The 23,870-nt window shown below is 43.7% G+C and overlaps 1 protein-coding gene across 5 annotated transcripts in view; it reads left to right on the top strand.

Annotated features, from left to right (window-relative positions):
- Fmnl2 (formin like 2) overlaps positions 1 to 23,870 on the top strand; it is a 251,001-nt gene that overhangs the window by 146,841 nt on the left and 80,290 nt on the right. For all 5 annotated transcript variants that reach the window (XM_050139987.1, XM_050139983.1, XM_050139985.1 and 2 more), the window contains exons 2-3: positions 2,959 to 3,042; positions 23,294 to 23,374. In XM_050139987.1, the coding sequence (XP_049995944.1) occupies positions 2,959 to 3,042; positions 23,294 to 23,374 (165 nt within the window). The remainder of the gene's footprint in view (positions 1 to 2,958; positions 3,043 to 23,293; positions 23,375 to 23,870) is intronic.

The raw sequence follows: 23,870 nt of genomic DNA, 5'->3' as shown, positions 1-23,870 counted from the left end.
CCAAAGTCCAGGTGTCCAGGAAGAAACACAGGACCCACTTTTCTGAAGTAACTTCTGTATTTTGTGCAGAACAAAAATGATAAAATTATATCAAAAGAGAGCTCTCTGTTATTATTTATCCAGTCCCTGGTGCTTTTAAGTTGGGAGTTTGGCTTGGAGCCCAGAATTTTACCCAATTCAGGTACAAATGCTCTGAGACCAGTAGATTCTGATGATAATGATAAATAAAGTCATGAACAGCATTGGGAAATGAGTGTATAATCAGAAACGGGAGCCAACAAGGGTAACGTGCGAGGCACCTCTGCTGAGGCTGGCAAGTGGAGTCCACTCCTAACTTGTAGGGCATGAACATTACCACGGAGATGGAGACTAATGTCTTAGCCAAAGGGAAATCATAGGATGCAGATCACGGGAGGTTTGAGAGAGGTATGTTTGCTGTCCTGCCCTGCATAGCTCAACTGCTCCTGCTGGGCTCTTATTCCCCATTCTTATGCTGGAAAACGATCCCCTTAGGCCTCACCTTTTTCTGTCTTGGCTTCATTTGACCCTAATTGCTCTTGATGCTTCATTCTGGCTTACCTTTAACTTGCTCTCCTGCTTCTTTAATTGGCTTCTAGCATTTACCTTAGCACTCAGACCTGAAAGCTTCTCAGTAACAATGTCCAACTCTACACCCCAAAATAATGGCCTCAACTGTTCATGAGGACAGTGTCAGCTGGACTCAGTGAACTACCAGAGGTCTTCACATCTGTCACAACTGAGACCTACAAAACCATAAACTTCTATTGAGGTGAGGATTAGAATCTTAGGAAACTGCAAAATGTTTAATCATCTGAAAAAAAAACCTCAAACTTTCTACTTTCTATGAAGAGAAAGGAAGATCCTTATATCCCAATAACATTAATCTACCATCTCCATTTCTGAAATTCATTGAGAGTTGTTTTCTGCTGAGTCATAAATCCAGCTTTCTCCACAGATAATATTTCAAGTGGTTTTCATTTTCCATTGTGTCTATATTGGGCACCTAGGAACTGGGACACAGGATGATGAAATGACTTTGCTAAGGGTAAAGTGCTAGAGTATGTGTAGGCAACTGGATGGCTTCTCTCTTAGGTTGTGAAGCCCTTGGAAGAGTACTGTTCATGGTAGAGTTGAGTAGTGAGAGACCTGGGGAGACGGCTCATTGGCGAAACTGTTTATTACAACAGTATGAAAGCCTGGCATCGCATCCCCATTGTGGATATAACAATCAAAGCATGGAGGCGTGGGCCTGCAACTGAGCACTGGTGGGTGGAGAGAGTTGATGGAGAGAGCTGGATCCCCAGGGCTTTCTGGTCAGCCAACCTGGTCCAGATAGCAAGCTCCATATTCAATGAAACATCCTGTCTCAAAAAATAAGGTGAAGAATGACAGTATCTGCTTATGTTTATCAGAGTCATAAGTGCAATTAAATACTTTTTCATTCTATTCTAAGTAGCTTCTTCAAGGAGCTGGGTCACATGAAACTATCACCCCTCTCCCCATTTTTTAGGCTTTTCAATATTTAAGAAGCTTTAGTAGTAGCTCCCAAAACTCGGAAATCCTCTATTCTTCTGAATACACTGTCAGCATAAAAGTAGCGAAAGCATTAAAAGAGATGATTTAAAAAATTCTGAAGGCAGGAAACTAGATTTCAAATGTGATGGCTTGGGTTCAAATAGATAGATGGTAGATATCTATTTTAGGAATATTATCATGATTGTCAGGCTGAGTTTAAAGGGTTAGGCCTATCAAGTCATCACAGGTGAATCCCTGCCGTGAAGTCAGTATAGTTTGCCCTCTTCTACTAAATTCCATTTACCCTGTGGCAGGAGGAGCGGTCTAGCTATAAACCGAGTCCTGCAGAGAGTTGGGTCTTGCGCATTGACAGGTCAAGACTTTTGTATCTGTCTTCCTAAGTGTTGGCCTAGACAAGGAGCTGCATGGTTTGAACAGGATGCCTGTAATGTGTCAAGCTTGAGACTGGATAATCAATAGACATCATGCCTTATTGGGTACTTTACCCAATTGTCTAGAACATGGGGACTTTAGGGAGGACACAGACTGATCTGGATTGCTTCTGGGCTCAGACTTGGCCTCAAGTCTTGTTGCTAAGGATCTTTATTATATGTATGATTGGTTATATGAGACACCAGGGTCATAGCCCATGCCTGCATCCAGGCAAGTTTATGTTCCCCTCTGCAGCATGTGTGTGTGTAGGGACTTGTGTGATGCTGATGTCTAAATATCTTGTTGACCTTAGTGCAGATGACTCGCTGCAAGCTCAACTTCATCTGCAAGTGCAGTTAAAGGTTGAATTGATTGGCTGGTCTCAGCAAGTCTAGAAGGAATGGCATCTTTTCACAGAAGGCACAGAAGACAATTATTGTTATTTATTTATCTGCCTTTATTTTGTTCTCGCCTCACTTTTACGTGGGTTCTGGGGGTTGAGCTCAGGTTGCCAGGCTTATGTAGAAAGCATCTCTACTGTCACCTACTGCTGGTGCAAACAACATTTTCTTTCAGTGATTCTGGCCATGAAGTTTTCTTTTGGTGTCTTTGGGTCTGAACTGGAAGCCATACTTTCTGAAAAGCCAGTTCTGACCTTTTAATTGATTACAAAGGGAGGCCGCTGTAAAATGAACGGACAGAGTCTCTTTTGCTGAAATGTGTATCTGGTTGTTTAAAAGCAGGCCACCCTTCCTTCCACCAACCGAATATGGAAATATATAAATATGTATTATATATTATATATCTATGCTATTATATATTTACGTATATAAATGAAATGCAGAGGGGTGTGGGAATGTCTTCTGCAGCTGTCCTGGTTGAATCGTATGCTGGGCACTGCAGTGATTGCGTGGAAGGGCCGTAGTGATTCTTTTCTACCTGGGTGGTACTCTGGTTTGTAACAGGACGTTTTACTTTTTATTTCCACAGAATGCTATGAACCTACCTCCCGACAAAGCCAGATTGCTGCGGCAGTATGACAATGAGAAAAAGTGGGAGCTGATCTGCGATCAGGTAAGAAACGGCCGTATTCTATGGAGAAAGCAAGCTGCCGCCTGTGTGTGTTGAGCTTGTCTCGGGGATTCCTCTGCTCTGACTCGTTGACCTCTGGCTTTCTTAATCTGCAGAGGAAAAGGTACAAAATCCCTACTTTTGTGTTTTCATTCCTTGAAACATTTCACAATTTGGTCTTCTGGGAAAGCTGGGGGAATGGATCACTCAGAATGAGACATCTCTTCTGTCTGCCATCCATAGCAGCTCCTGCTCTGTGCTTACTTACGTGGTACATGTCCCATGCTTTAATAGGACTGTAGACTGGCGTGTGTTCATCTAGGAGGTAAATTGTTTATAAGGAAATGGGGGTAGCCTGGAACAGTGCTTCTTCCTTTAGCTAGTTCCCGGTTGTTACTATTTTGTATTTAACTCATTATAACAAACTCATATCCTTCTGAGGGGTATGAAATTAAATGTAAGAGTACTTGTTGTATTTCATTTAATCTTCAAATTTTACTCTGTGTCTAAAGTATCCATCTGGGCCCTCTCAATAAAGCCAGCGTGTGAGCTATGCACTTCAAAAGAAAAAGTTTTTTTTCTCTATTTTGCATAAAACCTAGAAATATATAGCTATTTTCCCTGTTCTGCTTTTAATAATCCAAGTATATTTGTATGCTCTTACCCTCCCCACCCTCCCCTCGGCCCCCATCTCTCTCTCTCTCTCTCTCTCTCTCTCTCTCTCTCTCTCTCTCTCTCTCACACACACACACACACACACACACACACACTTCTGTGTGTTGATACATTTGCCAGTGACCATTGCTGTACTTATTCTTTGTTTAGGGTGGTGGTTTTTATCAAGGGGAAATGTTACCTTATAAATAGGGAATAGGTCTTTTGCTGTGAGGATAAAATGTATCAGTGACCTGAATTAGTTTTCTGTTCAACACAGGTAAAGGTTTCTGTTTTCCTAAGATGTTTGTTGGAAGCATTTTAAACACCTGATGTAGGTTGCTTTACTCAGGTTCCTAGGAACAAATAGACTAGGGGGCACATAGTAAAATCACCTGCTTATTCCATATTATGTATGAACACGGAGAATAGATGGAAACTGAAGAAAAGTTTTTTTTTAATCAAGAGTTGTGTGTGAATGTGTGTATGTGTGTTTGTGTGTATGTCTGTGTGTCTGTATATATGTCTCTCTCTCTCTCTCTCTCTCTCTCTCTCTCTCTCTCTCTCTCTCTCTCTTTCTGTGTATGTGTGTGTGTATGTGTGTATGCTCCGTGTGCATGCCTGGTCCCTGTGGAAGTCAGAATAAAATCATTTGATCCTTTGACTTGGAGTTACTCTGTGATGACAGATCTTACAGAATGGATCTCTTTCTAGATATATTTATTAGAATGACTTCTATGCTTCAGTCCAGCTAATACAACAATGGCTGCCTCTGAATGGAAGGTCCAGGAATCCAGGTGTTGTTCCCTTTATGAGGGTGGATGCCTCAGCTGGTCTTCAGTGTATGCTGGAACCCTGAAGAAGCAGTCTCCTAGACCAGTGAAGGAATGGATGTGGCTTGCTAGGGCAGTGAAGCAAGCAGGCAAAGAACAAAATGTTCATTCCTTCTCCCATGTAGGCTTCCAGCAGAAGACGTGGCCCAGAGTAGGGGTGGGTCCTCCCACCTCAAAAGATCTGGATTGAAGGTGTATCTTCCTACCTTCAAGTTTCAGATTTGAAGTAGATAGGCAAACATCCCACACAGGAGTGCCCTATTTTTGTGTTTTAGTTCATTTTCAGTTGTAGCCAAGTTGACAACCAAGAATAGCGATCTAAAATAGGAAAATGGGGAACATCTGGGACGAATTGAGAGGGAGAAGAATATGACCAAAATAGATATAGAAAGGCACACGCCTCTAACCCCAGCACTCGGGAGGCAGAGGCAGGCAGGCCTCTGTGAGTTCAAAGTCAGCCTGGCCAACAAAGTAAGTTCCAGGGCAGCCAGAGCTATTACACAGAGAAACTGTGTCTTGAAAAACCGCCGCCGCCACCACCAACAATAAATAAATAAATAAAAATAAAAAGATAATTGAGATAATAACATAATTAAATTAAGGGCCCAGAGAGGCAGCTCTCAGCAAGAGCATAAAGAACATATGGTGCTTTTCTAGAAGTCCCGGGTTCCGGTTCCAGCACCAGCCTGGTGTTTTCACAACCGTCTGTACTGACTTCAGTACTGGGGGATCATCACCCTCTTCTGGCTTCTGCTGGCACTGCCTGCACACGAGGCCTCGGCAGGCATTCAAGCAGGACGCTCACACACATAAAAATAAATAAATGTCTGAACTGATTAAAAGCAGGTAGGGAGAGTGACCTGTCCTCCAGTGTGCTGCATAATGAGATAAGACATTGGGGAAGAGTGTGGGTCACATCTGTAATCCCAGCCCCTCCAGAGGATAAAATAGGAGGATCTCAAGTTGCTGCTCTGTCTGGGGACCCTGTTACAAAATTGACCTAATTAAATGGACTGGGAATATAATTTGGTGGCAGAGTGCTTGCTTAGGCTGCCAAGGCCTAGGGTTTAATTACAGTGACCCAAGGTGGGGAGGGCAGAGAACAGAGAAGCAAAGGTAGACTAAATGACTAATATTACAGGGAGCTAGGCCTTCCTTTGTAAAAAATAGTTTCTTTCTTTCTTTCTTTCTTTCTTTCTTTCTTTCTTTCTTTCTTTCTTTCTTTCTAAATAGGTTCTCTAATTTTTTGACGTTATAATGAAATTTCATCATTTCCCCTTCCCTCACTCTCGTTCTCCAGTCTGGCCCCTTGTCTTTCTCTTCAAACCCGTGACCTCTTTTTCTCACAAATTGTTGGTGCCTGATCTGTCGCTGTGCAGAGACACCGTGACCAAGGCAGCTCTGCTAAAGGAAAGCATTGCGCTGGAGGATGGCTTACGGTTTCAGAGGTTTAGTCCATTATCAGCATGGCAGGGAGCATGGTGGCAGGCTCTTTTATAGCTTTATTTCATGATTGCTTTTAATGCCTCAGATATGTTCGAAAGGGCGTCGTGCTCGAAGATTTGTGACGGCCATGGTTTTCTCTCAGACTAAAAGTCTCTTCACAGGGCCGATGTTCGGGAGATGGGGATCTTGAGACAGGGAGGAGCATATCAGCTATTAGGTCGCAGTTCTTGTTTTCCCGTCCTCACAGTAAGGTGGCTGCTCTTCGCGGTGGTGTCTGGAATGCTGAATGCTTTGCCCTTCCCCAGTCACTTCCGCACATGCCCCGTTCCTACAGCAGCTTCATGATGTTGAGGTGCCTTGGCTGTCTTGCTGATGCCAGGTTAAGAGTAATGGTTACTGTTGCCGAAAGCCGGCAGAAGCAGTTGCTCTTAATAGTGCCTCTCTGTAATGTAAGGGGAAAGCCCCGTCCCAGAGATGAAGCCCGTGCCAAAGGTCCCGTAAGTAGTGGTGAAAAGGCTGTTGTAGGCAGCCTGGCTTCGGGGAAGGTGCATACTGGCGTTTGTGACTTAACCAGTGTTCTCTGCTGCTCTCCCCATAGGGTCTATGGGTGGGCCGGTGCTCTTTAACCACTGAGCCGTCTCTCCAGCCCGTTGCTAGTGTTTGGAATTGGGTAACCTATCAGGGTGCTCACCCCCAGAGGAGACTAATTCTTCCTCTCTCAGTCGTCCTTCATTGCCTGTGTATCTCTTCTTCTAGTGGTTGGGCCCTGTGAGGTTTTCCCATCCATTTGGCATGTCAGCTGGCCATGGTGTCATGCAACCGCTTGGGCTACCATATTGTTAAGATCCCATGTGTAGCGCTTCCCTGTCATATATAGACGTCACTGTCTCTAACCCTGCAAGTCACAGTTTTGTTCTGCGATTTCTCAGGTGATAGGGAGGAACTTGGTTCATAACTGTTCCTCTGCAGATGATGAAATTTTCATTAGAAAATTCAGGCCATTTGAGAGGACTCACGCTGATGGTGTCAAGTCCATCCATGTCCGTTGTGGTCCAGAGGTGCCGTGCCTAAGCTGAGCTAGAACGCTTGCCTCTTGGTTTCTGGGCTATTTGGAGTATGGTTGATTATTTTCTGTGGTATTTTTTTTTCCTGGCTTGGACTCAAATTTGCCCTTTTTTAAAGCTGGGTATTGCTTTGCATTGTACCTGGAGGAAGGAGCGGCGGGAGTGGGGGTGGGGTGGTCGGCGGAGATGGGAGTACTTCTTCTTTGGTACAGAACTGTACGGGAGAAGATTAACAAGAAAGATGAATGAAAAGGTTACCGGAAATCATACCTACTTAAACTCAGCTTCCTGTGTTAAGCACTTCAGGGAGATCAGATAACAATCCTCAAGGCTTGGCATGAATCCCAACCCAGGGAAGGAGAAGGCTCTGCTGCCACTCAGTGAAAGATGAGCCAAGCCTGTGCCACCAGATAGGGCTATTTAGCATACGCTATTACAGTTATCTGGGGGAGCTGAGAATCTGGTTCATTAGTCGCATGTACCTAGTCCTGGGACTGATTCCTAACACTACCCAAACAACAAAAACAAACAAACAAACAAAACCCACAGTTATTATAAGCAGACAAGCTTATAGTACTTCTTAAAAATAAAAGCAAGGTGCTCTTGAAAAGCATGTTAAGCAACTTGGGCGGCAGAGGTGGCTCAGTCAGTTAAGCACAGCATGAAGATCTGAGTCTAGAACCTTGGGGAGAGGAGAGTCCCAGCGGTGGATGCTCGGAATATCAGTATCAGTGCTGGGAAAGGGGAGACAGATGGCCAGCCAGTTTCACTGACGTTTTCACCCCCAGGCCAGTGAGAGAGACTGTCTCAGTAAACACTGTAGATAGCTCCTGAAAAATGACACTCAAGGTTGTCCCCGGGCCTCCATGTTCACACATACGGATGTGCAGCGCCCCCGGCTTCTTACAAACATGCTAGTTAAGCTAATTTGTCGCAGGAATACGATCTGAAGAATTTACACGTCTAACTTAAAATATGTTTTAAACTTTTTATGAAGTTCCATCCCTTATTCCCTTTATCTCACACTCCCTTGCTTCCATTTCCCCCTCCTTTTCTTCCTCCTCCTCCTCCTCCTTTTTTTTTTTTTTTTTTTTTTTGTTTTGTTTTACTCTGCAAACTCTTCCGTAGCACCCCAGGTTGACCAAGAACGCACACTGTAGAGTACGGCCTCTCTGTTGCTTGTGGCAGTCTCCTGCTTTAGCCCCCCAAAGAGATGAGATTACAGGCACGAACCACCCCCTGGTTCATTTTATTTTCTCTCTCTCTTTTTTTTAAATCGTTCATTATTATTGTGAATGTACGTGAGAGCTTGCATGCTATGACACACGTGGAGGTCCGAGGACACTTTTGTGGAATCAGTTTTCTTCCTACTCCATTGCATGGGCTCTGTGGCTTGAACTCAGGTCTCCACACTTGTGCAACTGGTGCCTGGACTTAGTGAGCCACTCACTGAGCCCTCGTTTCAGTGTTCCAGTGTTCATGGACCACTTGGAGCCTTTGGCAAATAAGCAAATGCTGGGTGTTGAGCTTTTTTTTTTTCTCCTGTGGAGTGTCAGATTCTAGGTACCATGGACTCCCCAGAACCCTGGTGGTGATAAGTGAACTGCGAGTTGGGGCAGGGATGGTGTTTTATGGCCTGCCTCATGGTCAGGGTCTGTTCTGGAAGTCATTCAAGCCGGAAGTGCAGCGGAGACCGAGGGGAGGAGGCTGAGACCAGCGACAAGAGTGGGTTCATCTCCAGCTGCTCCCAGACGTCAGCTTTAAGCAGTATTTACAGGATACCCAAGTAACCGGCTTTGATTCTACATTTAGCCCCACTTCCCCAGCTGCTGAGAGAGCAACTGTCTGCCTCCAGCCTTCTGTACTTTGCCCCCTCCCCCGACATCTTTACCGAGATATTGTTTGATGCTAAATTTTACTATATTTTTTTGTAATGTTGTAGTGTGTTGAAAAGCTATTTATTTTTCACTCATTGTTTCTTGGGGATTTGTTTCTTTTTAATTTGTCTACTAACTTTCATTTTGTCTTTTATTTTGGTCTTCCCTCTATTTAATCAGTCCTTTTTTAACTGCTGAATTAGCGTTATTTTCCTTTGATATTTTGTTTTCTAGTTTATTTTTGAAAGGTAATATATGCCTTAAAATCAGAGTTTTCTCTCATATTCAAATAAAACCATCATGATTTAAAGAAATAACTCCTTAATACTTCCTATCCCTCCCATTTTCCAGGGACGATGCTGGGCAGGCCCTTTTACTGGGAGTTCTTGTCTTTTACTTTGCCTGGTTGCTTCCTCGCCTCGCAGCAGCTTAGGTCCTGCAGTTACTATTGGCTACAGTAAGCTATAGAGATATTTTATTTATGTTTTAGTAAATAAAGCTTGCCTGAAGTTCAGAAGGTAAAACTAGAGGCTGGGCATGGTGTCACACACCTTTAATCTCCGGATTTGGGAGACAGAGGCAGATGGAATTCAAGGCTACCCCTGGCTAAACAAGATCAGTGCAGACACAGATCCAGGTGGTAGTGGGCCCACACTTTAATCCCGGAGCTGGGGAGTCACATGCCCTTAATTCCAGCACTAAAGGGAAGAAACAGCTCAGGGTTCACTCTGCATTCGCCCAGCCTTGGTAAAGGTGAGTGAGACTCCTCTAGTGGCTTGGCTGTTTTGCTTTTCTGATCTTCAGCTTGAACCCCAGCATCTGTCTCTGGGTTTTTACTATTTGTGCTACAGTTAGCTTTAATGAATGATGGATGATGGAACGTTTCGTTGAGAATATCACAGTAGGTGATATTTGTCCTGGCTGTCATCGAGGTTATCCAGTCCATCAGGTGGTGATCTGGTTGCTCCATTGTCTTAGCGTGTTTTCCCTTGTGTTGGCAAGGTGTTTTGTCTGTGACTTTGTCTGACTGTTGAATATAAACAGTTACATAACAGTTTTATACCCAATGAATTTAAAACCAACTGATAATCTTTGATTCAACCAATTTCATTGAGTGTTACAAATTGATGGTTGCCCAATTTCCTTCTACATTAAACTGGTGTCTTTGTTTGCTTTCTTTTGCTGTGATAAAGCATTCTAACCAAAATCACAGTGACCTAGACGAGCAGGCTGCTTTTTAGGACAGGGTCCTAAAGGGGAGGTAGCCAGGAGATTTGAAGAAAAAGACAGAAAGCCTGTGTTGAGAGGTCTTGCAGAAGCTGTGTCTTATGCCTAATAAGCTTACTAAGAAATATAGCATCTTATACTCTTTCTAGAAAAGAAATGGGACAGAGTCGGCAGAAACTGTTATACAGTGATACAAAGTCAGTGGGAGGCTAATAAAGCAATGTTGTACAAAGGGAGCACAGGGAATCTTAAAGCAGATGGAACATCCAGTGGCTTTGGGACTGATGGCTCCAGGAAGAAAAGCCAAGTACCTAGCAACCAAAAACCATACCTTCTTCAAAGGCCTGATGTCCTTCACCAGACTGGCCAAGCCAAGTCTGCTCCTGAGCAAGGAAGAACACAGAACTAGGTTTCTTTGGCCGTATCATCAGGGCATCTCAGAAAGCCATGGGTCAGTCTGGCTCTCAACAGCTAGGGAAAGGTTCATTTGGCTCACCTAAAGATCCCACTCACAGTCCATTGTGAAGGGAAGCCAGGGCACGAACTCAAGTCAGGAAATGAATAGAGACCATGGAGGTATGCTTGCTCTGCTTGGTTTGCTCAGCCTGCTTTCTTATACAACCTAGCATCTCCTGTCACCTGAAGGGTGACACTTCACATGAGTAAGCTTAGCCATCCCTTATCAAGCATCAGTCAAGGAAATACTCCCATAGACTTGCCTGTTGGCAGTCTGGTGGAGGCAGTTCCTCTCTTGAGATTCCTATTTCCCAGATGAACCTTTTTGTGTCAAAAGCCAACCATCATGCTTAGCAGCTAGCCCTTGCTGCTGGGTCTTCATTCTCCCTGGCGTATTTTCCGACCTTTTCGTTTCTGATGCCATTTTTCAAAATAACGATTTGGCTCAGTGAATAACTCAAAGTAACTGATGAGGTTTCTTTGACTTCTTCTGTGGAATATCACTCAGAATTCTTGGATTTTCCTCATTGTGTGTCAATCTAGATATTATTTTTCAGACTTTTTGTTAGTGCTTCTTTGACTGATGGAAAAATCATGCAGATGTTTTTGACACAAAACCAATCCCCAAGAAATCGTTTTATGCTACAAAAATAATGTTAGGTTTAAATTGTAAGTTCTTTGCCCTTTAAACCAAGCATTTCTTCAAGGAGCCTTCTTTTTCCCTCCTCCTGGGGTTTGATATAGATGAAAATGTGACATTGGTAAGAAATGGGCAAATTTTCTTCCCAGCTTGCGTTTGTACTTTGAAATTATTCTAAAAATTATGAGTTCATTCTGATATTTCCAAATATTTTTTATAAAGATTTATTTATTTATTTATTTATTTATTTATTTATTTATTTATTTATTATGTATGCAGGATTCTGTCTGGATGTTTGCTTGCAGGCCAGAAAGAGGGCACCAGGTCTCATTATGGATGGTTGTTAGCCACCATGTGGTTGCTGAGCATTGAACTCAGGACCTCTGGAAGAGCAGGCAATGCTCATAACCACTGAGCCATCTCTCCAGCCCCTCCAAATAAATTTTTATTATCAATCTAATCTCCTTGGTTTGATATTTATCAGCTTTATTGAAATGTGTGATTCCTAACCTTAGTGCAATTATTTGTTATTTTCTTAAAATATGAAAAGGTTTTGTGGATGAGGGCATATATCATTCAGTGGTATAGTGTGAGTCTAGCTGCAGGAGACCTTGAGTTCTGTCCCCCAACACTGCAACAAGTAAAATATAAAATCTCTAAACAAAAATTCATAATCATAGCATTAATACCTTTGCCATCCAAACCACTACTAATAAGATTAACAATGTATACATATTCTTGGTCATTTTCTTTGTTACCAAAATATCTGCTTTGATGGCTAAAAACAACAAATTTATTCTCACAGTTTTAGAAACTAGAAATCTGAAATGAGGTGCTGATTGGGCCCTGCTCCTTCCAAAGTTCCTGGAGGTTGCTAGTTCCAGCTTCTGGTGGCCTTGGGTATTCAGTGCCTGTTGGCTGTGTGTGCAACATCTGTTTCCATTTTGATGTGTCTTTTTTCTTCTTTGTATTCTTTTTCTTAGTTTTTCTATATGAGGGTTTTGCCTACTAGAATAGCCCAATGCCCAGGTCCTTAATTTCATTACATCTACTAGAACCTCTTTTTCCAATTGTGATCATCTTCACTAGTTTGGGGCTCAGAGCATGGGCACAAACTTTAGGGGGACACAGTTTAACCTACCTCTGATGCCAAGATAAGTAATAATTTCTCTAATAAACTTTTTATTTACAAGACCCAAAGTTAGATACTATGTAAATGGAAGTTTCTGTCTCACCCAGTCCCAAAGAAACACACAGAGGCTTATTAGTTAAAAACAGTTTGCCCTGTTAGCTCAGGCTTATTATTAACTAGCCCTTATCACTTAAATTAACCCATAATTCTTGTCTATGTTTAGCAATGTGGCTTGGTACCTTTTCTCAGTAAAGCATTCTCATCCTGCTTCCTCTGTGTCTGGTGGTGACCAAGGCAGTTATCAAGGGCAAAATCATGTCATTATTTTCCCACATGAAGCTAATTTGGACATATATCTTTATCTTCACCTGGTGGGGGTTAACATCTCCTAACCTGTGACACAGTGGATGGACGGATGTATTTATGGGATGACATTTGGGAGGGGCTGGAGAGAGAGAAACACACTTGCTATGCCCTCTTATTCTTTTGAGTAGGCCATGGAGAACGAGAGTGGAAGGTCCAGGAAAGAGAAGAAAATGTTCCTGAAACGGCAACTACTGCATCTGCTATGATGGCCAGATTTGGTTGGCCCATTTATTTTAGGCTTAATTCCTATCAAAATTCTTTTTTTTTTTTTTTACATGTATAAGCACTGAACTCCATAGAATTCTGTGGTTATTCATAAGTGATGTGTTCTCCTGAGAAGTTAATATAAAGCTGGTGGTTGGCTAAGTAAATAAATGTTTCAAAGTTGAGAAAACAAAATGACCTTTTGGCATCTGGTATTTGACCAAGATGCTAAAAATACACACTGGAGAGAAGACAGCATCTTTAACAAATGATTCCTGGAAAACTGGATGTTGACACGTAGAAGCATGACATTAGACCCATATCTCTCAGCTGCACAAAAATCATTTTCAGATGGCTCAAAGACATTGGTGTGAAGTCCGAAACACCGGAACTGCTAGGAAGCATAGGGAGTATGTTGGAAGATAAGGTGTAAGAGAGGACTTTCTGGACCGGACTCCATTTACTCGGGAACTAAGTCCAGTGTTGGCAAGTAGAAATGAAAACCTCTGTACAACCAAGAAAGCAATCAAGTGAAGGGGAAACCCATAGGGTGGAGGAGAACCTTTGCCAACTACACATCTGGCAGAGGATTAATGTCTAGGATATACAAAGAACTAAAAAAATAAAAAGAAAACAAGAGTCAGGTAAAGAAATGACAAAATTTGAAAATTAGACTGCAGACCTGAGCAAGAATTTTCAGAAGAAAGAATAAAAGTAGCTTGGACAAACCTTAAACAGTGTTGAGCATCTTTAGCAATTAGGGAAATGCCAATTAAAACTAATCTGAGATTTTATCTTGCCTTAGTCTGAATAGCCAAGGTCGAGAAAAGAGCTGGCACTAATTGCTAGTGAGGCTGTGCAGAAACGGAAACACCCATTCACTCAGGGATGGCAGCCACCGTGGAGAATTCTCAAAGAAACCGAAAGGAGGTCCATGATATGACTCAGCTCTGCCACTCCTTGGCAGATGCCCAATACGGCATGTGCCTTGACATTTTACTCCACAGATGCTTGCTCGTCCATGTTGACTGATGCTCTTCTCGCTATTTCTCCGATTGGAAACACCTAAATGTCCTGCAGCAGAGGAGTGGATAATACAGATGTGGTACATATACACAACTATCCTATCCAGCTGTAAAGTGAAGCAAACAGTCATGGAATTTGCGGGCAAATGGATAAAACTGTAAAACAGTCGACCGAGTGAAGTAACCCAACTCAGAACATTGCATGTTTTTTTTTTTTAATTGTGGATTCTAGCTCTGAATCTCTAGATATGAGTATACGACAGGAGCAGCCACAGATACCAGCATAATAAAAAGGGCCACAAATGGGGAAAGGAACTTTGGAGAGGGGGTCAGTAGGACACAGGTGCTATGAAGGAGACATGGCAGGATGGGGGGGAGTGCTTTAATACTGCAGGGGGAAGCGAGAGCAAAAGAGGTTAGAAGAGAGATAAATAATGCTAAGGATAATTGAAAATGCCATAGAGAAACATGATTATTTATCCAACAAAATCCCTAGTATCAGGTATGAGAAATCTCCTTTTGAATTGCCAGGGGAATCCAAGAGACTTCCCAAACTCCCCCAAAGTATAGACTATTATCATGGCTCTTGGTTGCCTTCTGTAGCTTGCAGGTAAAGCCATGTTGTAGAAGGCACTCCATACTGTGGATACAATACTTGCAGGAGTCAAGCTGGAACTCACCTGGACACCTTCCTTGAGGACTAGCTGACTCTCATGCTATCTGAAGGTGTTATGTAAGCTGCAGTGGGAGAAACGCAATCTGACCACAGGCCTACCAGCCACAACAACAAGCAGCAGGGCAGGCTATGTCCCCTGTGGTGCGGTGGTGGGGGCAGCAACAGCTGTTGAGTTGGATGTATGGCCCACTCTGTAAGAGGGAGTTCATGCCTGGGACTGTAAGCCTAGGTAATTAGCCGTTGCTTTTGGGGTCATGGACTCTCGAGGAGACTCTACTACTGTCACTTTCCAGAATATCTAATCTCTAGTTGTATTATAAAAATTTATTCTTATACCACAATGCAGTGCACAACGCCTGTCTGCGCTCTATGTGCTACTATACAGTTCGTGAGCTTTGGGCAAGGGGCTGGAGTTGAAACATACAGAGACATGCAGAGAGACAGAGACACAGACCTCTCGTCACTGGCAAGAAGCCCTCTCTCTATTCAATAGCGCCACGGAGGCTTACGTACCCAACAGTCAGGTGGGCCAACAGGTGAAAACCTCATCCTCTGATCCTCAAGGCAAGGCAACCTGTGCTCGTGGAGCAGAGCTGGTAAACAACTTTGACACAGCCTTTAGTAACTCAAATCAGAAGGAAAGTAAATATCTCTAGCAGGGAAGAGCAGCTGGAGGCCAGGATTCCAAATGGTCCCAACACCACAAATAAATGCAACCATTACCCTTCATCCAAGAAGCTTCTTTTGGAGAAGACAGGAGAATATTACAGAAATTCTCAACTGGTCAAAACGTAGAGAACTGACTAACTGTGGTGTGCCCATCTCAACAATGCACCAACAGTACAAGCCCCAGACCTAAGACCTGGGTGATGTCGTGGAAGACGGGGTAGAAAGGTTATAAGAGCCAGAGGACTAGGACTTCCGCTGTGAAATAATGACTTTATAGTACAGGGAAGTTACAGTCATGAAATCTCAAAAATACGGTTTACAAAACCAGCACAGTGGGACTCCAGCTGACGTACCTGCGTGTTTGGGAGAAATCGCCCAAGGCCCCACCACCAGATGCAGAACTCCAGGCTGAGAAAGGGAGCATCGGGCTGCTACAGGGATGAGCTCCCCCATTAGGTTATCCTGTCCCAAGTGGTCAGCCCTGAACACACGTACATATGAGCAACACAGATGTACTTAGCAGGTTGTATTTATGCATGCGCACATGTGTTTGAGTGGTTTTGTGTGTGTGTGTGTGTGTGTGTGTGTGTGTGTGGTTTGTGTGAGCGAGAGAGAGGAAGACTAACACACAAGAGCTCATGAGTTTGAGAAGGAGTTGGATATAGTGAGGAGTTGGAAGTCAGAGAGGAAGGGGTGGAAATTACGTAGATATTGTGCTCAGATGTGAAATTGTCAAGCCCGCCAAAATTAAAACAAACAAATTTAGAAGCTATTAATTCAGCAGGAGGTGAGTTATCAGAGAGCGCAGAGTGAGGTGCAGAAGTGTGGATGTGTCTTCTTTGTTGTAATTCACTGGGTTGGGAAAATACTTAAAATGGTTACTGTTATCAGCTCACCTACATTCTGTTCCTGCAGTGTGCCAGGCAAGAACTGATTAGGGAGCATAGTTACTTTTGTGCCAACTCTTTTTGTTTTCTGAAAGATACTTTTATCTTGGGTTATCTTTTGTTTGAGACTTTGAAGGGCCCATCTTTCTTTTCTTAAGGTCTCCCAATCTCAGCAAAGTTGAGCAACTGAATCTCATTTAGTTGTGAATGCCAAGAAGACAGGTTTCTTACAGCTTCTTTCCAGAGTCAGGTCCGTGTCCATTGTCTGCAGCTGCTTCCTTCTGAGATCCTGGAGAAGCTATCAAAGGAGCAGGTGCCAGCGCCCTGGGGCTTAAGGTCTTTGAGTTTAAGTATTGCTGGAGTCCCGGGAAATGTTATGCTCTTAGAATTGAGTTTGTGTCTTTCCTTTTCTAAAGTGTTCCTTTGTCATACGACTTTTGTGGGGGGGAGGGCAGTGCTGCCTTCTACGTAGGGCTAGAGTGAGGAGCAAGGAGAGGGAGGAGAAATGGCTTGAAGAGAAAGGAATGTATCAATCTTATCTCCTTCCCTCCCCCCTTCCTCCCCTCCCTTCCTCCCTCTTTCCTTCCTTTTCCTGAGAGAGAATCCATTCCAGACTGGCTTTAAATTCAGCAGCCCAGGCTTTCGCCTAAGCCTCCCCAGTGCTGGGGTAACAGGTGAGCTGCCATCTTATTAACACTTCCTAAACTTGTCTTTTGACACAAATGCTTTCTCAAAAGTATTGTTTGGCATCCATGACTTCCAGTGACTGACTCAAAGCCTTAGGCTTCCTTTTGCCCCAAAGCATATTTGGTAATATGAATGGAAGTCTACATTTCTTTTCTCTTTAAAAGGAACACGTAGAATCCCAGCACTTAGGAGGAGATTGGCTACTTGGTGAATTTGAGGCCAGGGTCCACCCAGCCTTTTAGGAAAAAAGAAGAGAGAGGGAGGGAGGGAGGGACCACAACATTAATTTATTGCCTTAGTCATGTGGCATGACATAAACTCCTTGTTTATGTGGTTTGAAATAAACTTTATTATAAAAACATTTATTTTGTAATCCTGGAGACACTGTTACAGGATATGGAAAACATGACAATTGAAGTATTGTATGTTTGACTGGAAGTGGCTTTTCATCCTAAGTTTTATTTTATTGTACTATTTATTTATGTTTGTGATGGTAGGCACCAAACTCAGCGCCTCATAACATATGCTTGGCAGTCACCATACCACTGAGTTGAGAGCCAAATACGCAGTACATTTTGGGGAATTTAAGTATGTTAGTTAAGAATTTTAGAGGCGTACAGATACTACTTTATATTGGTCTTAACACTTGGATGTGTAATTCATAGTCTTGGTAGTGGAAACCTGTCTTTTTCTCATCTTTCACAACAACAACAAAAGGAAACTCAAATAACTTCTGAATGTCTTGCAAATAGTTAAGGTGTTTTGGGTTTTTCCTTCTTCAGTGTTTGGATAAAATTGCCAGCAGGTGACCTCAGACCACCCTGTAATTATGGCTTTTGGGCCACCAGTTGACTTAGTTTGTTGTGCTGGCCCTGTGAGAGTGACAGGCTAGATGTTGTGCACACGGACTTTCAGAGAAACTCAACTTCACGGAGTCTGCACATAAAACAGCGTTCTCAGTTCTGCGCTCTCTGTCACCTGGCACTCAGGAAGAACTGTCAAGGAGAGGGTTGGAGTTCTCGCTGCAGCAATGAAGCAAACTTACTTTGCTTCCATAGAGGAGAGCAGCTTTACTTGATTTAATTTCTAATGATGCTGCAGACACTGGAGATGCAGTTGGGCAGTAGGGAACACGATAGTAACATGGCTTGGTGTTTGCTAAGAGGACACTGATTTGAGGGGTAGAGACTTTAAGTTCTCCGTCACCATGGTGAATGCTTGCAGTGGACAAGGCCAAGGGGTGCAGCAACTGTCAGTTACCAGAATACCATGGGGATGCAGGAGTTTCTGTCAAGTAAAATCCAGGTCAGCATCTGCTTAACGTTGGAGATGAAGTAAAGTCAGTTCAGTTCAGGATACTAAGGTGTCATCTTCAGGTGTTTGTCCTGGAAGCCTCTGCTTGTTCCTTCACAGTGACATCACTACCTAGCTCTTGATGATGCTCTCCTCAGAGGACAACTTTCAAAATCTGTTACAGTCTCGTAGGATGGACATTGCTCACGGTGGAGGTGCACTTAGCTGGCACACGTTCTCTGCAGCGAACCATTTAGTAGGACCTACTTTCAACCCCTGTTTTACCCTGCCTTCTTAAGTGTTCCCCGAGTACTTGGTTTAATGACTGACTGATGTTAACTATGTAAGCAAAGAGTGAGGCTATTGTTTGCCTGATCTTGTGATCTGAAGATAGAAACCCAGACTTGAGGCTGCTTGGGGGTGGGGTGGGGGAGAATTTGCATTGCTCTGTCAAAATACCTGCCATAAATGATTGAAAGGGAGAAAATGCTCCTCTAGGGTCATGTTTTCAGAGGTGTCCAGTGATGGGGAAGGGGAGGGGGAGATCGCTTAGAGCAATTCGCATAGTGGTGGTCAGAAGCAGAGGAAGAGAGGGAATGCGGCTGAGGTGTAGGCACCGAGTGTGCTCCTACGGTGACCTGCTCCCTTTCATCATCTCTGACAGTGACATCGTATTGTGCATCCTTGAAGGATGAATCCATTCGTTATGTCTCATCCTCTCTGGAAAGGATATCAGAGACATGCCTAGAGGCTCACTTCACTGACCTAGATGCTTCTTTCCCTTTCCCTCCCTCTCTTCCTCTTCCCCTCCTCCTTCCCTCTATCTCCATGAGAGCTCTGTTCCTCCTACCCAGTGTTTTATTTTTATGATACATGATAGCCTTATTTTCACTCTGAATGTGTCCTCAAGCAAAGTTCTTGGACTGTGTAATAAACGGGATGGGAGGTTTCATAGCCCCACTTTTCAAATGAAGAAACAAGGCTGTAAAACAGACAGTACTGCCTGTCTACTCCAGAGCCTCTCATATGCTAGACAAGCACTCTGCTGTTGGCTCCCCACGCCCATAGTATTCCCCAGCCATTTCATACGGTGTTCATGAATGCCTGGACTGTAGTGATAGATCAGCTACATTTCAGTATCTTCCTATATCTTCCTTGGCAAGCACTTGCCCATTTACTTTGCAGAGCAAATAAAGAGAGGAACTCAGTAATTGTGAATAGAAGCTAAGGTGTACAGCTGAGTGGAATAAGCTTTGCTGTCTAGGAGATGTACACGGAGAACTTAAGTCAATGCAGATTCTTAGGTATTCGATGGATTAGTTTAATAAAGCACCCCGCTTGTATTAGGTAAAGGGCTTTGGTTGTTTATGTTTTTAAGACATATCAGTCTAAAAGGAAATCTTTGGCTGTTGAAATAGGAGAGCGAAGAATTTGGAGGTTAATTGAAAGTTTGTTCCAGTGCCAGTTTGACACTTCACTGTTGTTTCTAGTTCCTGGATCTACAGTCACGATAACAAGCATTTAGGATGCCCACCGCTGTGTTCCAGGCATCGTGGTAGTCGATGGACCACCTGAAATCATCACCCCACCTTGTCAGGGTGGCCTCTTGTATCACCAGATCAAAAAAAATTCAGTGGGAACCCTTCAGCTGAGAAGAAATGATGAGCGATGGATGGATTAAGCAAGCCTAATTAACCCAACATATTAGGAAATGAGTTATGGAATGTTTGGATCAAGAAAGCCCCATTGAACTGGATCGCGCTAGAAGAAATCTTTGCTAGTCTAAATAACAGCGATCATTTGGAAAAGCCTCATCAAAGTTGTTTTCAGTCTGAGAGCTGTAATGGAACACTCGAAGGCCCCGCCCCCCTTACCCTGACTAGGAAAGTGATTTCATATTGAGCTGAAGAATGCCTCAGAGCTCTCCAAGAAACCATGGCTGTGGAAGGAGTCTGGCGTGCTGACTTTTCAGTTCTAGTTTTCTGCACAAAAGAACAACTTTTAATGTTGGGAGAAGAGAAAGGAGAGTTACACAGTTTCAGCCAGATGTTTTTGTTTTTCTATTCGTTAACATTCTGCATTTGATTCTGTTGACTGTCCGCTCTTCGTGAGCTTACTGTCTGGCACCCTCTCTTGTCTGCTCCAATGCCGACCTGAGATTCTTTGTGCCATGACTTTTCCCGCACCAAGGTCCTGAGACCCAGCTTTTTAATAGCCCCTGAAGTTACATTCCATGTCCCTCTGCCTTTGTTCCCAGGCCCTCTCATCTGAAGCACTTTCTATCTCCTGCCTTGCACGCACAGACTCGGGATAGCTCTGTGTTGCCTCTCCTTCAATATTCAATCCAAACCCCTCTTTCTCTAGGGAGATCCCTTTGATCAGCACAGTTGGAAAGTGCCTCACCTCTCTTTGAACTGAGGAGGATCGCATATGGCTCTTATCATTGTCGACTTTGTATTATAACTCTGTGGACTCCATCAGAGACAACATTTAACACCCTGGAACTGAAGAGTTGAACTGATTTCTCTCTGGGTCTTAAAATCATAGTGTCTTCTATTATGTGTGAGTGAAGGAATAATATGACCAACAGAAATTGATATTCATGTGAATAAATTCAAATGGGGAGTCTAAATAGGATAGTGAGGTTTAAAATATTTTGGGAAGGGGCTTCCTTTATAGAATGCTTTTTAAGTCTAATAGCCCTTAGAGGCTCTTCTGAATGGTTGTAAGACTGGATTGGCTTCTCCTGGAGCAGTGTGTTCTCAGCCTTCCTAATGCTGTGACCCTTTAATATATTTCCTCATGTGGTGGTTATGCTTCCTCATAACTATAGTTCTGCCACTCTTATGAATTATAATATAAACATTTCATATGCAGGATATCTGATATGTGACCCTCTAAAGTGGTCGTGACCCAGTGGTTGAGAACCACTGTCCTACGGCCCCTGACTTCTTCATCAACTGTTAGACCAAGTAGGTAACTGTTTAAGATGTTTGCTCCTCATTTTCCCCATTGTCCTCTCCTGTCTCACCATGCCCTCCATGTTCAGATGGCACCAGGCGGTGCCATATATCAACTTCTCTGTTTTTGGAAATAAAACAAAAATGTTCTCTTGGGGACTCTGGTACTTGTTCATTCCTTGGGAGTTTAGGTCCACTTGTGTGATTTAGCTTTTATTTGCATAAGTTGTCAGCTTTGTGAGGGTTAGTGTGTTTCAATTTACCACAGTTCCCTGGAACCCTGACTGCGCTCGAAGCCAGCCACACCTGGCCAGGGCACGCTTATACAGTAAATCACGTCTGTCTACATACGCTATTGCAATATTTTCGTCTCATCTTTTGTGTGTTTGCTAATGTCAGATTTTCCCCTGATACGATACTTTATAAGACATGGAGTATTCCTCTCGCTGTCATCTCTTAGCATCAAGCAGATTAGAACATCAGCTGCTTCCTTTAGTTTGACCAGTGCAATGTAGTCTTTTCACTGGCTAGATCAGTAATAAGATGTCATTTTCAATATGGCCAAGTAACTGTTTAACTTTGAGGAGGGGCGGGGTTTCAAGGCAGGGTTTCCCTGCGTAGCGTTGGAGCTTTTCCTGGCTCTCGCTCTGTAGACCATGTGGCCTCTAACTCAGAGATTCACCTGCTTCTGCCTCCCGAGAGCTGGGATAAAGGGTGTGTGTCACCACCGCCTTTTTTTTTTTTTAACATTTTTAAGCCTGCAACGAAGTAGGATTTGAGTGGAGTATGAAGAATTTAGTGATTCTGTGCTAGAGATATACAAATTTTCCTCCCTCCCATCCTCCCTCTCTTCCTCCTTTTTTTTAATTAATTAATTTATTTATTAAAGATTTCTGTCTCTTCCCCACCGCCGCCTCCCCTTTCCCTCCCCCTCCCCCAATCAAGTCCCCCTTCCTCGTCAGCCCAAAAAGCAATCAGGGTTCTCTGCCCTGTGGGAAGTCCAAGGACCACCCACTTCCATCCAGGTCTAGTAAGGTGAGCATCCATGAAACTGCCTAGGCTCCCACGAAACCAATAGGTCCAGTAGAATCAAAAACCCGTTGCCATTGTTCTTGAGGTCTCAGTAGTCCTCCTTGTCCGCTATGTTCAGCGAGACCAGTTTTGACCCAGGCTTTCTTCCTCCTTCTTTCACCATGTATCCCTGGCTGGCCTCTTAACTCAGAGATCTACCTGTCTCTGCTGCTGGAGTACTGGGATTAAAGGCAAGTGCCACAGAGTTTGAACTCACAGAGATCCGCCTGCCTCTGCCTCCTGAGTGCTGGATTAAAGGCGTGCGCCATCGCCATCCATCTTAAACATAAAATACACAACCTTTGTTCAGCTGCTCGGGTCCACACAGCCCCCTTCAGAACTTCTCTTCCTAAGTTTGAACCTTTTCTCTTTCAGTCTTTGACATTAGCTTTGATCATCTTGAGGCACGTGTGCATGCTAGTGTGTGTATGCACATGTATATGTGTGCATATGTGTTCCTATGTTTGTGTGTGTATGTGTGTAGTTTGGGATCTTCAATTTGGAGGTCATTTTAGGAACCTAGTAATGATAACATGCATGCATGTTTACATGCTCTCATAACTGTTCCCATATTCCATCCACCCTTTCAGCAATTAACTCATTACTCCTTTTCGAAAGAAATTAGTTTTTTCCAGCCTTGGCTCAAATATGGCCATTTCTAAGGGTAACATATTCCACAGTGAAGGGTTTGTTAACATTGAAGATATCTCAAAGAATTCACTAGAAATACACAGAACATCTGAAAAGCAATGTGCAAAGCATGGTCCTTTGGGTGACGGCTGCATAGCCTGCAGGGGAAGCAGCCCACCCTCTAGATTTTGGGGGACATGGATTCAGGTTCACTGTGTCACTCCCTAGCTGTGTTATCAAAGAGAATACTGCTTTCCCTTCCACCCCCAGTGTGGTTTCTTCCTGTGCAAAGAGATCACATGATCTGTGAAGATGAGATACTATCAGCCCATGCTAGTTATTATTAGCAAAGCCACATTCTTGCTGAGGTGTGTTTGGTCACGACTAATGGCATGACTGTGGTTCATGCGGCTGACTGCGGTAGTCCTTCATACTGTTTCTGCTGTGTTTCTTGCAGGAGCGATTCCAGGTGAAGAACCCTCCCCATACGTACATCCAGAAGCTCAAAGGCTACCTGGATCCAGCTGTAACCAGGAAGGTAAGGTGGATGTGTTTCCGCTCTCGGCTGTTGTTGCTTCTTGAGTGGGCAGAGTCTTGCATCAGACTTTCTTTTTGCCAGCGCTCTAGGCAAACAAGCGCTGGAGACCATCAACAGGAGAGGACAAAGGGGAAAGATAGTCTTCAACGAGTCCCTCTGGTGGTTACTGATGTTGTCAGTTCCCACTGCTCAGAGTAGTGAGTCCAGGCCTGAGGTGCTTAGGCCTCTAGCAAAGCAGACTTTGCAAATGCAATGCTTGTCCTTCATGACGTAAAACACTTCTAGAACCCCGAAAAATCACTGCGGCTGTCCTCCCCAGCTGCATACTGACATCCTGTGCTGGTGTTTCAAACTGCTTCCTCTGCCCTGGCCGAGCGAGCCCCAGCCCCAACCCCAGCCTCAGTCCCAGCCCCAACCTCAGTCCCAGCCCCAGCCTCAGTCCCAGTCCCAGCCTCAGCCCCAGCCCCACCCTCAGGCTCAGCACCAGCTTCAGGCT

Source organism: Alexandromys fortis, unplaced genomic scaffold (genome assembly GCF_014885135.2).
Source record: "Alexandromys fortis isolate MF-2015 unplaced genomic scaffold, M_Fortis_MF-2015_v1.1 scaffold_33, whole genome shotgun sequence".
In the NCBI taxonomy this organism is placed as follows: Eukaryota; Metazoa; Chordata; class Mammalia; order Rodentia; family Cricetidae; genus Alexandromys; species Alexandromys fortis.
This window is presented reverse-complemented; position numbering and strand designations above follow the sequence as displayed.